Source organism: Squalius cephalus (genome assembly GCF_949319135.1).
Source record: "Squalius cephalus genome assembly, chromosome: 13".
Classification (NCBI taxonomy): Eukaryota; Metazoa; Chordata; class Actinopteri; order Cypriniformes; family Leuciscidae; genus Squalius; species Squalius cephalus.
The window spans coordinates 8,927,897-8,943,580 of record NC_137134.1 but is presented as its reverse complement, the minus strand read 5'-3'; the positions used below and the strand labels follow the sequence as shown (position 1 = coordinate 8,943,580).

General features: G+C 37.1%; 1 protein-coding gene across 2 annotated transcripts in view; it reads left to right on the top strand.

Annotated features, from left to right (window-relative positions):
- The window catches only part of lcor (ligand dependent nuclear receptor corepressor), a 41,479-nt gene extending 26,135 nt beyond the window's left edge, over positions 1-15,344 (top strand). For both annotated transcript variants that reach the window (XM_079889817.1, XM_079889816.1), the window contains exons 6-7: positions 904-1,000; positions 4,279-15,344. In XM_079889817.1, coding sequence (XP_079745943.1) covers positions 904-1,000; positions 4,279-5,335 — 1,154 coding nt within the window. In that variant the 3' untranslated portion in view covers positions 5,336-15,344. The remainder of the gene's footprint in view (positions 1-903; positions 1,001-4,278) is intronic.
- The last annotated feature ends 340 nt before the right edge of the window (positions 15,345-15,684 follow it).

The following is a 15,684-nucleotide window of genomic DNA, read 5'->3' as shown; positions in this document are numbered from 1 at the left end:
ATCTTGTCTTAGGACAATTTTGATGAACTTTTTTTGATCCACTTCAAATGTCGACTACTGTATATGTACAGTATGTACATGCAAATATTTCTGAAATATATATGTGTGTATTTTTATATACAAAATAATTATACAACAGTACACACACATATATTATGTAAACACAAACCTTTATTTTGGATGCGATTAAAAAAGAGTTCAATATCTATATAGTTATAAATAATCAAGGCTTGTATTCCATTCCATTAAACATTTTAAAAAAGGATAAATTTTATTCTGTATTCACTGAAATATCAATACATTTTAATAAACAGCAATTTACCTACATTTTTGTTTTTAAGCATGTTAATTTCCAATCTGTCAAAATTGGGGCAAATTATGATTCAGTGTTTTGAGCAGATTCATTTAAAGTAATTGATACGCAAAAAAAAAGAGAGACTAAAATAAGGTTTAAATATTTGCCTGAAAATACACTCTTAAAATAAATGTAACTATTGTACTTACACAATTTTAAGAAATCGGAAAAACATGCTTTAAAATCATAATATTCACTTTGCTGGTGAATTTTATACTGGAAACAAAATATCAAATATATTGAGTCAGCTTTCATAGTTTTGAGACAGAATGTCGTTTTGGTTGATAATCAGCTCTCTGCATAATTCTGTACACATTTGTTGTATATAGATCTCTTTTCACAGAGATTGCATTACTCAGTTAGGAAACTATGAATATGATTACAGAAAGTATTATAACCAGAACCTCGTAAAAGATCTTTCAAGACTATAAAATATCAAAACTTTGGATCTATGAATGGTTAAAGGATAACTAGATGCTTTGATTCAGTTTGGTCAACTGATTTCTGTTTTAGTTTGGTCTTAGAATATGACAACGTTTTATTTGCAGATGGAGTCCTTGACCTCTCAACTAAGAAGAACCATAGTCATGGTAGTGTCTCAATGAAAAGCTCTCAAGGTTTCTCAATCATGCCCACAGTTAAGGGGTAAGAAGTCCTTTTCCTTTTCTTTGTGGCACTGTGACCATTTCTGGCATGTCTGTTGTACACATGACTGTATCAGTGAATGAGTTTTTAGTCCTATCACTAGTTGCTTATTTTATGTCTCACTTTTTGTTCACAAAATGAGCACTTCAGTAACATCACCCGCTACAAAAATAAGATTCAGTAAGTAGGGATGTCCCATGAATGAATATTGAATGAATGAGTCAATGAATATTGAGCATCTGCCGATACCGAGTCCCAATCCTATAGCCTACTTGTATTTTCCTAGTGCTTGGTTTTTTATATATTAGGGCTGTCAAACGATTAATCGCGATTAATCGCATCCAAAATAAAAGTTTGTGTAATATTTACGGAGTATAATTATTTTCTATATATAAATACACACACATGCATATATATATTTAAGAAAATGTGTTATTTATTTATAAAATATTTATATATAATATAAATTATATATAATATAAATATATATACACAGTATATACATGCAAATATTTCTTAAATATATGCATGCATGTGTGTGTATTTATATATAGAAAATAATTATACACCGTACACACACATGTATTATGTAAAAACAAACTTTTATTTTGGATGCGATTAATCGCGATTAATCGTTTGACAGCCCTAATATAAATATATATATATATATATATATATATATATATATATATATATATATATATATATATATATATATATATATATATATATATATTAGGGCTGTCAAAATTAACACGTTAACGCACACAATTAATTTTTCTAACACATTACAAATATTTAACACAACGCGGCATCCATTTTTTCACCATCATCCTTTGGCTAGTGTTATATTATATGATCTGTGTATCTCCTGAAACATGACTTGTGCGCACAGAAAGTCGCTTCAGACGGCGCTTGAACAGACAAAACCACACAAAATTATGCCGAAATGCCGTGACAGAAAATGCAAAATGCAGATCCGTGTCGTGCATCAGGTCTTAAAGTGACAGCTGCCTAATAAACCTCCTCGTGTTTGTTATTAATGTTAATCAAAAAACAAAAGAAAAGGAGAAAATCACTCATTGCTCTAGACCGAATAGCTTTTGTAGCTTTAATAAGGATTAATCTATATTTGGTTTATAATTTATGCAATGAAGACTGTGTATATATCTTACCTGTTAGACCTACCTGAAAATCTTAAAGCACTTTTAATAAGGTTGCATGGGTCAAAAACAACGAAAACAATGACTTTTTGTGCATTTTGACAGGGAAAGTAAAAATCTGAACTCGTCTGACTGGGCCAATAGAAAAAAAAAACTAGCCCTGATATTATATTAGCATCTGTTACAATGGTAGACATTGTAATACAGACTGTGTGGTTACAATTATGAATATGATTATAATATTGATATGAACTTATAGTATTGAAGCTCGTGGTGTCAGAATGCTAGCCTGGTAATACCAGACTCTGCTACTTCACTTTGCTTCGTAGAGAGAGTCTGGAATAGCATAATAGAGAAGTGTTTTCTCTCTCGCGGGGGGCGCTTGTCTGAAGTTTAAAATCATTGGTTACCCGTAAGCCAATCACATAACGTTTGGTTATGGCGTGTGTTATGCGCATGCTCAGCCGCATCTAACTTCCACTGTAAACACATGTATGATGCAAAAACTAAACCATCGAGCGAAATACCGGAGTGAACATGGCTGTGAACGACTTTTGCAGATTATGTGAAGTAAATCTACGCAAGTACGCATCCACCACGGTACAATCAGCGTCTACGTCACGGCTCTCAGCCCGCCCTCTGTTCGTTGATTGGCCCGGCTGTTTTCAGGCCGGTGGAAAACTGAAAGATACGCTGCTATCTCAGACTGACTACAGGAGCAAAATGAAATTAGCGGAAGTAGGAAGTCTGACGTAGTCAGGCTATCAGAATGCCAGTCTGTCAGTCAAGTCCGAAGCAAGACGCAACCCAACGATGTCTCAGATAGTCTGACAGCATATAAAAATAAACAGTAAATAAATGACTTTCGAGTGATTTGTTACAAAAATGTGCATCAAATATGTTAAACACCAAAGCTCGAACAAGCGCGTGTAAAAGATTTACATTTCAAGCCAAACCATGTAATGCAAAGATCATAGAAAGACTGTTGCTGCACCAGTGTTTGGCACAATAAACATTTATTCTCTAGGTACAGGTGTCCTTAAAATGGTACTCTTTTAGGTTATAAAATTGTTACTCGGATACACAAAAAACCCAAAAAGTGCATGTCTCGTCTGTGTAGTGAATTTTTTATAAATCTTGTAGAGAATGGTGCGGTTTTACAGTAAAGAACTTTATTTCTACCATGGGCAAGAATAAAATTTCATTAAAGTGAAGTATCATCAGAGCACAATGGTGATAGTTTATGTAAAACCCCTTGTGGGACCTTCAATTTCCTGCTTAGACAATCAACTATACTTTCTGTACTAAGACACTTTACATTTCCTCAGAAAAGGTACATTTTTAGTTCTCTGAAAAGATACAGAATGGTACTGTGAATGATTGTCTATGAAACCACTCAAATAAGGTTAAAAAACTTTTCTTTTTTTTAACAAATTCTATGAGTTTAACCTTGGATCAAACTACATATTACATGAGCCGTTTTATTTTCTATTCATTTTACATGTGGTTTGCAATATTTGCAACCTTATTAGAATTTGGGACATGTCTAAATACACTTGATTCGTTTTATTTTTAGCAATAAAACTAGCATAGCTGGAAAAACATTTAATTAAAAATGACAACATGTATGAAATTAAAACAGTTAGAATGGCAAGCTAGCAAATTTGTGCAAGTAAAAGTGTAAGTTAATCTGTCACTGAAGTAGGGGTTAGCTTGTTTGCTACCGGATGTTGGTTTCCATTTATTTTCCATAAATTAAAGAAAAAATATTAGTTTGATAATATTTTCCAATATCTATGGTAATGGGGATGAATGATTAAGCTTGACAAATGCAGTCAACATTACATCATTATAAATAGTTCTGTAGTTATAATGATTATAAATAGTTCAAGATTATGTGTAAATTATAACGTTTGGCATTCACTGTTCGACACAGTCGGGGATCTGTTGTAAAAGTGGTATTTGTTACTCTTTACAAAAAGTGACTATTCATGGAAAATCCCCTATTCAATTTCTTGAAGACAACAGAATTGTTCCTTTCCATTAAGTGCAAGACTTCATTCCAGTAACATACCACATTCTCACATATGAACATTTTATCTTTCCATAAATTAGGCGTTCCCAGAGAGCTGATCACAACTATCGAGATGTTGACGATGAGGATGGCTTGCCGCCGAGAAGCTTGCATGATGGGATAAGGGAGAACTGTATTAGTTCTGGACCCCTGAAGCCACCGTTGGCCCGTTCACTCCTTATAAAAGAGGAACTCCTGAACCAGAAACATCGCCTCCTCGGCCAACCCACACCTCTTTCTTTGGCTAGCCTAGAGTCCGTGGGTCTCCTCAACAGCCAAGCCCAATCCCTTCTTTCGCGTGATGGATCATGGGGAAAATCCCATCTAGACAGCCTCCTGAAGCTCAAACAAATTGGCGGGAATCTCAATGACCTAAGCGACCTGCCTCTTTTCCAGGAGAACCTAGGCCTGTTCACCAAGGGCACAAAGTCCCATGACACTGGCTCCATCACGGTAAAGAAAGAACCAGGACATTCCCCTCCAGTGGACTTGAAGATCCCGCAAGTCAGAGGCATGGACCTGTCCTGGGACTCCCATGGGAACGCCTCGGATCTCTATAGCTACAGCTCTATAACGATGGGTAACGTGCACTCGGAGAATGCGCTCAGTAGGAAGCTGAGGGTCATCTTGCCAAAGCAGAGTCGCAGGGCCGCTCTGGGAGGCCTTCTCGACGCAGGAGCGGTGGCCGAGTACTGGGGGGCAGACCTCGAACAGCCAACTTTGGGGCCCCAGTACCCGACGTCAGATCCAGAGGCCGACCCAACAGGCTCCAAGCAACCCCGAAAGAAAAGGGGACGGTATCGGCAGTACAACACTGAGATTCTAGAAGAAGCCATTGCTGTGGTGATGGGTGGGAAGATGAGCGTTTCAAAGGCGCAAAACATCTACGGTATTCCCCACAGTACCTTGGAGTACAAGGTAAAAGAGAGGATGGGCACACTGAAGAACCCACCAAAGAAAAAGCTTAAACTGATGATGAGGGCCGAGGGGCAAGACTCTGGGATCACCGGCGAAACCGAATCCACGTCGACGCCCGCCACCACACCCATCGCAACGCCAGTGGATCTCCTGCAGGGGACAGGAGACAAAGTCGAGTAGATTTACACAGAACACCTCATAAAATGGAAACAGTTTTAGATTCTGACAGAAACAATTGATGATTTGGAATTGAGGATGGGGCTTTAATTGTGCCAATTTACTTGCAGTATCTGGGTGAGCACAACTGCAGGGATTGATGGGAGGATTTAAGCCTGATAACTGGGGATAAGAAACAAATTGGCAGTTATCAGTGGTCGCATTGACACTGCAAGCATTTGCTGAAGTTTTTTACAACATAAAGCAACAAATGCGTACTAAAGCCATAAGAGAGTATCGACAGAAAGACATTTTGTTAAAAACGAAAAGCAAGCAGATTAACCCTTTGTTCGCCCCCTTCATCATGAACTTTGCTAGCTGTGCCATTAATGCTCACGCGTTTTGGACGGCATGCCATTTTGAGAAATGAGAAGTGGGGTTTGAAGGGTTGACGTGCAAAGCTGGAAAATAACCCTTCAAAAATGAATTCATCTTCTCTTATTGGTAGGTTTCTGAAATAATTCATGATCTTTAAAACTAATTTATTTCAAATGGAGTTGACAAGGATTCTGACCCAGGGATCAATCCTAGGCCCGTTTTCTATTAACAGGTAAAAACCAATTGCTTTCAACTCTTTGTAGTTTCCTCCTTTTATATTCTGCGCCATTGAAACAGACTGAGAATTAGACAAGTCCATTTTAAAAAAACAAATGAAGCTTAAGATTAGTCATTCAGGGATGCATGTTTGTGATGTTGAAAAGATTTTTTTTTTACTTTACTGTATAACTTTTCTTTTACTCTAGCGCTTTCTTTTGCACTACACTTTCAGTCTGGCGCTCGCCAGAGCCTAAATCTGGCAATTAGACCTGATTACCTCGACACTGCTTGCATTACGCACTTACTGTTCTGTCTGGCATACTACATCATACTCATTTTACAGTACTCTACTCTTGGTGAGAGCCTCTCTCTTAAAAGGTTTCCAAAACCCATGAAAGGGGAACGATGCCGACTTAAACCACACAGGACAGGAACGTGTTTCAGATTCACATCTTTCTACTAAAATGAATCGAGGGAGGGTTCAATGCAGTCAATTTTTGGCTGTTTCTGGCGGCTCCCTCGTCGCTGCTTATAGTCAGTCGCTGACGTGTATATTTATAAAAAGAAAAGCGTTTTTCGCAGAGGGCTGGTTTTGGGGAGGGTGGAACATAGATGGGGGGAAATGTAGGTCGGGTTATGACCATATAACCCTGTTATATTATAAATTTGCGTTCTTTCAGAGAGCCAGTTGTTGTCTCTCAATTGATTCTTTTCCTCATGTAAAACTCAGGGCAACTGAGACAAATATAGCGATCATGTTTTTAGAGAAACAATGCATCTTACCTACTTGAACTGGAACCTGTGACACACTCGCAGTAAATGAGTTGGGTCAGGGGCAGGGCTTTATACCGGGCGAGCTGAGCCATGGATTGCAGATATTGGTGGGATGTTATCGTTCGAGACGCCCGGCCCGATGGGAATTTTCTGAGATCTCTCTGAAAATAGCACTTTGTTTAAAAATAAAAGCGAATATGTTTGGGTGTGCGTTTTAAAGTAGCTTTTGCAGTAGCAGATAGCATAAAGGAGACTTGCAAGATCAAAGGGGGGATCATTTCAACGACCCCCGCCGTCCTGCAGCTTAGACCCAAACATGCTCATTTTGTTTTGAAAAAATTACCTCTTTAATACACAGTGGTCGAACTCTTGAACTCTCAGATTTGTCTAGTGTTGCCTCACTGTTTAGTGTCACATTGCCCCTCTTCAAATCTAAACCGTGTCACCTGATGTATATAAAACTGAAGAAGCGCGTAGATCTGTGAAGATTTTCAGAGAAGAGAAGGCTTTTGGCATGGCATGCTCCACTTTGATGTTGTTTTAAGGGCATTCTGGTATATCACTGCCTGGTGCTCACCCAGTCTGTGACAAAAAATTATACTTCAGACTTCAGGGTTTCTGATGGATGAAACTGACTCTTTGAAATGTACCTTTTATTTATTTCATTATTTAATTTCAATAATTTAAGTAAATGGCATGCACCAGTTCAGTGGAGGCTGATGAGTTATTTATAATCTGACAAGGTGGGAACACTGTCCTGGCCTCACCTTTACAATTTTGCCCAGTGAATTCAAGTCATTTTAAAGCCTTAATTAGGCTTGCATGTATTGGACAATTTCCTACAACACTATAGTTGTTTAAATTATCTTATTTTTATTTTAGTTTTGTTAGCTTTGTTTAATGAATTTGCATTGCCATTATAGCCATGTGTGGAGACACTACTGAAATTACTAGGAATCTTGATTATTTTTTATCAAGACTACATACAATAGTAAACAATTGATGTAATATATATATTTAGTGCAAATTTTTAAATGACGATCTGTACTTCTACAATTGATTATGTAGCAAGTCGAAGGGAAGTTAGCTAAGTTAGAATCACATTCATACTTATAGCTCTACGCGTAAATCCCTTTAGGTCATCTGGCATCAAATGCACCAACACTTTACCAATGCTGAGCGTTTAAAGTGTCTAATTAGAATTTAGTTTGGTCCTTAATCAATCAATCAGGTTATTTATTAATCGACGTGATGTAAAATAATACTCTTGCCATTTAAGCATTTTCTTAACCAGTATTGTCTTGTTTCACAGTAAAAAAAAAAGATATGTTTTCTTGATTTTACAGAATATTAGAAACCCTTGAATTAAATTCTTCTTACCCTACTGGCGAATGTATTTTTGTTGTTTTAAGTTTACACTTAGTTGGATTCTCCAATAAAATTGCTTAACTTTTACTGGAAAACAAGATTACTTTGCAGTGCAACTAGTAAATTATAAGTAGTAGATCAGTAGCAACATCTAGATTGTTAGTACAACTAGTACAAACAGATTGAATATTTGCCCTCATAATTGGCACTTATGAATTATTGCACTGATGGCCATGACTGGAAGTTGTTTTGCAGCACTTAAAACTTTCGGAGGAAACCTCCCTATTGTCGATCTAGAAAGTTCTGAACTTTCAAAATTGCTACTGTACATTCTGCAACCTAATTCGTCATCAGCTGTCTGATTCACAATGGTGCATGCCATTTCGACATATTTATTTAATTTGACTTCAATGATTAATGTATTACAGGGTTAACGGCTCCCCCTGTCCAAAAACATCCTCCTCTTAAAGACGTCGAAACATCTTTTTACACAAATGAATGTAGAACCATTTTTGGAATGATTTCTGAAACTTAGTAGTTTAGAAAACATGGCACTTTCACATTTCATACATTGAACAGACTGTTTTAATTTTTCTCTTGCTGCTCGTTTCAACAGTTGTTGTTTTATTTGCGTTTCTCTGAAACGTACACCTGTAGCCTTCAGTACTTTCGTATCTCAGGATAGATTCAGCAGAAGGGTTCGCAATATTTGTCAGTCGGATATCAATGCAGACATAACTACCTGTACAAGAAGTGCATAGACATGTTATATTAACTACAGTCTTTGCACAATATACCTCATCCTTGGGAATAAACGCACCTTTCTGTGCCACATCCTTAAATACCATTCAGGGGCACGTGGAAAAGGAGCAGTTGATACTCTGGGAAATTAATTTTATTTTCCTATTTCACCCTCTTTTTTGTCTTCTATGAGGGGGGATGGCGAGGCATTTCATGTGTCTGACTGACCAATATTTACACCCTTTTCATTCAGGTACAGAAAAAAACGATTTTTTTGAATACAATCAAAAATTTCGCTTAACATTTCGCATCTTGCCAATAACACGGGTCCCATCCTTTAAGTTAACTATCGTTAAACATCAATGGATACTGTAAGACACAATCCCTTTTTCCTGTGCTCTGAATAGCGATTCAACCGTCAGGTTTAACCCTCATGGGTGTTTCTGTGGAAAACACAAATGGAGGTTGGAAGGGGAGAATATGGGACAGGTGGAAATGTTAACCTTTCTGTTGTTTTTTTGTGCTCTTTGTAAACTTGTTTTTAAACTGCATTCCAAAAATCTCAAGAGATACCTTTATATGGAAGAAGAAAACTATACATATTACAAATGAATATATTATATTTATTTTACTGTTAATCTTGTTTATTTGTCTTTTTGTTCTGGTTGACATTGAAATGCTACACAAAGAAGCGATGGAAATCGACGCCGACATGAAGTGCCATTTGTTTTGTCTCAAGTGGCTCATTATGATTTCTTTTCTGGAAAGATGTTCGGATAGCCTTTTTTTTTCTTCTTTTTTTTTCCTTTGACAAGCTTTTGACCTCCACTGCATATCCACATAACAGCATTACCTCAGGTGAGACCTCTCCAGAGCAGCTGATTCTACATTTAGTTGTAGAAATCAGGACCTGTACTTGACTTTTACACGTTTCCAAAAAAACGCAACGATCACTTTTCAAGGAAGCAGTTTATAAATAACGCTAGTCGCATTTTTTTTTTTTTTTTTCTCCGGTGTATTTTAAAATTGAATGCTTTGCTTAACTGAACCACGGGTCTCTTTTTTGAATACAACTTTAGCACACGTTCAAATCAATAGGGCACACATTTGTACTCCACAAATAATACACACTCCAAACACTCACATGCACACAAAACACCATCATGTCTACATCATGTGGGTGGTTTACAGTTTTAAGCTATTGGTTTGATAACTCTTCAAGGGAAACTAGTCGGAAAGAAAGAATCTGAAAAGGCAAATATGGACATGGTGTCTTATTATATCTGATTAAACGTCTCTTTACAACTGCCATTTAAATACATATAAGATGTTTAGTTGCATTTTTTTTTTGAGATTGGATTATTTTATGTTTTGTTCAAACCATTAGTTAAGCCCAGAATGATACTGTCATTTGCAATTCCTTCAAGTTTAACTATTGTTTTCTATGGATTTTAGTGAAATTGAAGTGAATAGGCACACCTTTATTCAACAGAACGTTTGGAATTGGGAAAAACAAATTGTCGGCAAGCATTGTAGTCCAATTTAATCATAGATATCCATCGGACTGTCAATCTATGCACTTGAGAGTTACTTGCACCACAACAGTTTTCTGAGTTTGTGATCATATCAAGTAGTTTTTAGCACCAATTTGTTCTTCGTTTGCAATTTAAATAGCATTATGTCAAGTAAATAAGTTGAATATTTTTATTAGATTTAGATCAGCAGTATAGCTTAAAATAGCAGTTGTCATGGTGCAGCACACGCCGTGGTAAAAGACATGTTTTGATTGAATGTAACCTCCTAGAGAAACATGTCTCAGAGGAAAAGATGGAATATGCACAGACAGTTCGGCTCAGAATAGTCAAACTTACCATGATACTGTATACATTATGCATTTCATTGAACTTTTCATTTTGGTGTCATCCGGAGTGCCTGTCCTGCAGTGTTCAATCGTCACCGCATTCAATCACCATTACACGAATAAACATTGTTTACTAATTAATGGAAACGATACTGAGCCGATGATACCTATTGATAATTGGTAACAACAATCGAAAATCATTAACCAAGGCGACTTACAATCTATATATTCGTTTTCTTACACTGAATTGAATCAATGTTGGCTTGATTAATGCAATTAAATAAAAATGAATGCATTTTATTTCATTTTATGTATAGGTGAAGTGTGTCATTTCGAGCGCAATGGCAAAAATGATTTGTTTTTAAACATGTTCAAAACACTCGTCCGGTGTGCCATTGGTCCACAAACAGATAATCCCGCCCCGAACTCGCTCTATTGGTTGAACCAATGTTGCTACGCTAGATGCTCATACAAACAGATCAATGTTTTGAAAGCAAGAAACAGGGACAGAATATTTTTTAAATACACACTTCATCTTTAAAATGAGATGTTCCTGCATAGGTCTAAGTGAAACTGTGAATTATATGGAACAGAGCCATGAAAAGTCAACACCAGACTTCTACTGTCTCCACAATGAAACATTAGTATGGATGACAGTGAAGTCGTTGTTCTTAATACACTCAATGCTAGCTCAGTGAGAGGTCAAGCAGAGCTGTGAAAACGCAAATGAAAGCGAAAAAGGAGAAAATGTGCTTGATGAAATAGTCAGCGTTCTTCTAAAGACCTTGAGAGCTTTTGGCTGTTAAAGGGCTGCCATTGTGTTGCCATGACAATCTTGCAAGATCATTCACAAGTAAAGGTGTGCCTATTCTAATTACCATTTTCTTGAGGCAAAATCCAATTCTTTTTTATTCTTTTATTTTATACCTGGATTGTGCATTCTCAGTATTTCATATGCGATTTCTACCATAGCATCCATGTAGACCTCTTTAGTAACTTTTCTATATAATTTGGCGGGACACAAAGAGAATATTAGATTGAAACGTGTTGGGAGTTATGATATTTCCAAACTAGAGTGCGTGTTGGATCTTGTTGGCATTGCATGGAGTTTCATACCTGGATCTGCTCTTGACCATTAATCTCATCCATGACTGTTTCAACCCTGCAGTCCATTGAGTTCTGCGGGATTAGGATTATTAGTTTTGCTACCTCAACTTGCAGATGGTTTTGACATAGGTAGTATTTTGGTAGTAAAGCAAAAATGACTTGTATCTTGAGGGACGGACTGTCCCTAAAGGCTTTTGCCAATCAGGTTGTGGGAAAAAAAAAACGTGTTTGCGGTTTGATCGGCGTACCTGCCGTACTGTATGTAGCATTTCAGATGCACGGAAAAACACTGGCTCGTCGTTCCAAAAGTCACGGTCCCGTTCTGTCGGAAAGCAGTTATACATTCCGCATGCACATATGTGTACCTAATAAACCACATTTATGATCGAGGTAATGGCTCTTTTTGGACCAAAAGGTCCGAAGTTATGCATCTTGACTGCTTCAGTCCAGTGTTTGGGAGGAATATCAGGTCGACCGATCACCTCTATAGTTGGGAATTTGTCATTACGTGTTTTTTCTTAAGAATCTCAGTGTAGTCATTCCATAACCATATGAGTTTGTGCCCTTGAAATTCAAGCCAAATGCAGTCTGTGGGCAGTATCTTTGTTTGCAATCGCATTTGCATTCATGCGTTTATGGTGCACATCTCATCTCTTGACGGGATGCTGTGCTGCACTTTTCTGGGGGGTTTTTCCAATGAATGGAGTCGAAGCTTTATGGAGCAAAAATGCCTTTTGCTATCTGTTCGACTGTTCATATTTCCAAGTACTTTTTAAAGTTTGGTAAACATTTTCAGAGTGGAGTCTTAACGTTGTAAAGGTTCGGCGTTCAGTGTAGTTTGACGATTGGATCCCTTCTCCCGTAAACCCCCCTCAGGTTAATGCATGAGACTGGAATGATTAGGCTCGGCTAAAGATTGATACCTTTTCTATATTTCTTAATACTGTTGATATTGTGATTTTAAAACTTTGATCAAAAACGCTTGCCTTTACGTTCCATTTCTTTCACCAGTTTTGAGAAGTTACCCCTCTTAATAGTGTAGTGGTCCAAAAAAAAAAAGTTTGATTTTTGTTGCAATACGAAACGATTTGAGTGGTGAAGGCAATACTCGTGATTTAAGTCCCACTGAAAGTGAGTTTGTTGTCGCAGGCCCAAGAAAGCAGGTCGCCCAACAGCCGGACGACTCGACTCAACGTCCTTATCAGACCGCCTTTTTGCATTTTGAAAAGATTCAGCCAAATATCCTTAGTTCAGTGCTTTATTAACAGCGAGGATTGTAAAGTACGAATTACCTGGGGAAACAAAAATGGACGCTCTAACTTTAGATCTTTCGTTTGGTCCCTCGAGACCCACAAGGCCACAAAGACCTATTTTGTTTCTGATGTCTGTACAATGTGTGATGATGTTTCAACTAAAAGAAAAAAAAAACCTTACAACGCAGAATACCTCAGATAATAAATCCATGTAAATCTTGACAGCCTCCACATGTAGATAGAGCCCTGTTCACTGCCTCCCCACCTCTCATGTCTGTTGGACGTTTCTTCTTCTACCGTTTCACTGCCCGTTATATGTTGTGGAGGTTTCATTACTTTCTATTCATGTCTGTTTTTTTAGTCCCAGGAACAAATGAACCGTTCATCCGTGTGCTTGACAACGTTAGGCGGCGTTCACACTGACGGGACTCTGCAAGTCACTCGTGTTTTGACGAGAGTTGGCGATTTGAGGCATCATGATCAACACTGTTGACGATGCAACAAAGTTGAGCTATTCAACTTTATGCAAATGCATAGTGATGAGGTGACAACCAATGGGAGTCTGGACTGTGATTTGTCACCTGATCCAGTTGGATACTGTGGTTGAGTAGAAACGTCGTCTTCTAGCAACCAACAGTGCAGCGACCTCGTGACCTCCAGCGTTTTCATCATGACAGTGTGAATGCCATTTTAGGAAGGGAAGACATTGGACCAATTCAGAGTAACAGTAATAATCAGACGTTTTTGGTAAAGTACCGTGTTTCTTGCAGATTTTGCTCTGCACTGAAAAATAATTTGTTGTTTCAACTTAGAAAAAAAGAAAGGGTTTGTGCTGCCTTTAAATTTTAAGTTTAGTCAACATGAAAAGTTAAGTTTGTGACAACATGGATATTTGAGTTGACTAAACTTAAAATTTTAAGGTAGTGTAGTTCGTATTACGTAAATTAAGTTTTTGGCTCCAAGTGTGGCTAGCCAAAATCAGTCAGACTTTTTAAGTGATAAAGTGGGCTTTGTCTTCTTTTAGGGGTTGTCTGTTGAACATAAGCCATAGTTTACGCATTTGTCGGGCGTAATTTCATCATTCGTTTTCGTTATCAGCTAAACTGAATGTAGGGGGAAAAAATAATACAAAATTGAAACTCTTAACACATTAACTTTTTATGTACCTATACATACTTTAGGACAAGCTATAGATTATTATATTAATGTGTTCTTAAATATATATATATATATATATACACTCAACAGTCACAGTGCATTGTATATAATGTTCTGTATAGTTATATACTTATCTTCTGGAAAGAGATGTAAATCTCTTCCTCGTTTGATTCAGGGAACAAACATTTCAGCGCAGTATATTTAGACTCCAGTATACGGCATTTGTATAGTTCGTTTTCATTTGCTCACACGTTTCTTTTTTTCGTAAACATACTGGAATGGTAGTTAGTCTTGAAGTGAGCTAAACAAAACATGAGTTATTGTAAGGCATCTTAACGCTGCAGTGGTGCAAACAGTTGTGTTTTTCCACAATACTGTACAAACAGAATATATATATATATTAAGAGGAAACGCAAACTTTTTAAGGTGGATGTGTATATAGTCTCGAACCAATTTCGCGATTCGATTTTTTTTTTTTTTTTTTTCTGGTTGAAAAACCGGAGTGATTTTAAAGTATTTATTGTTACATCATTTGGTGATGTAAGTTGATTTTCCCCGTGAAAAAAAATGGTTATAAGCCAAGTTTTACGGTATTGCTTGTTATTTTTGCTTGCTACGTGTAAATGGAATTTAAGTTTAGAAGTCGGATGGTCAGAATCATTTGTAAACACTGGATCTATCGGACGATGTCCTAAAATCATCCTCATTCGTGGCGATGAGGAAACGCGCCCTGGGTGTGCTTTGCTGCAACTACTTTTTCTTAACGATAATGATGTTTATTACTACTATAATTTCTCGTGCGAAGTGAAACGTCTCCGTGGCTGTGAGCTGGTTCTGTATGAGTGTGTGGAATTGCTTGAGGTTTTATTTTATTTTTTCGCTTTTTAACTCATGCATTTTCTTATACACTTAAATCATGCGATTTCTGAAAAGACAAGCCTGAAAAGACAAAGTAGTTGTTTTCTTGATCATCTGTGAAAAGATAGAAAAATACGTTCTTTAAAAGCATTTCTCTATTTATCTTAAATCCTATTATTAAGCCACAACTACGAATCCCTCAGGGACAAACGACACTGATTCAATCTATTCAGGTACTTTCTCTAGATTCTGCGGCCTAGCTGTTAAAATAGGACAAAAAAAAAAAAATAAAGACGTACATATTTTTTGACAAATTGAGCAAAAGAAAACGGTCGCTCATGACAAGAGTCATTTTTAACCCGTTGTCACTTAATTTCTTTTTCCTCTGTCCTTTTTAGTTTTTGTATTCTTTGTATCCAGACTTAAGTACAATATACTAAATGAATGTCAAGCTGAAGCTTCAGGTGAAGAGCAACACTCAGCCAGACAGTGCTTTTCATTACAATTTCCTCTGCACACACTGTGCCTCAAATGCCTGAAGACAATACAACACTATAGCGACAAACACCACATCAGACCCCTCAATGATAGTGGTTGACCGGTTTCAGCACGCCTATACAGACGTACCTCTACAACGCCAGGCCTGATCTTTCACA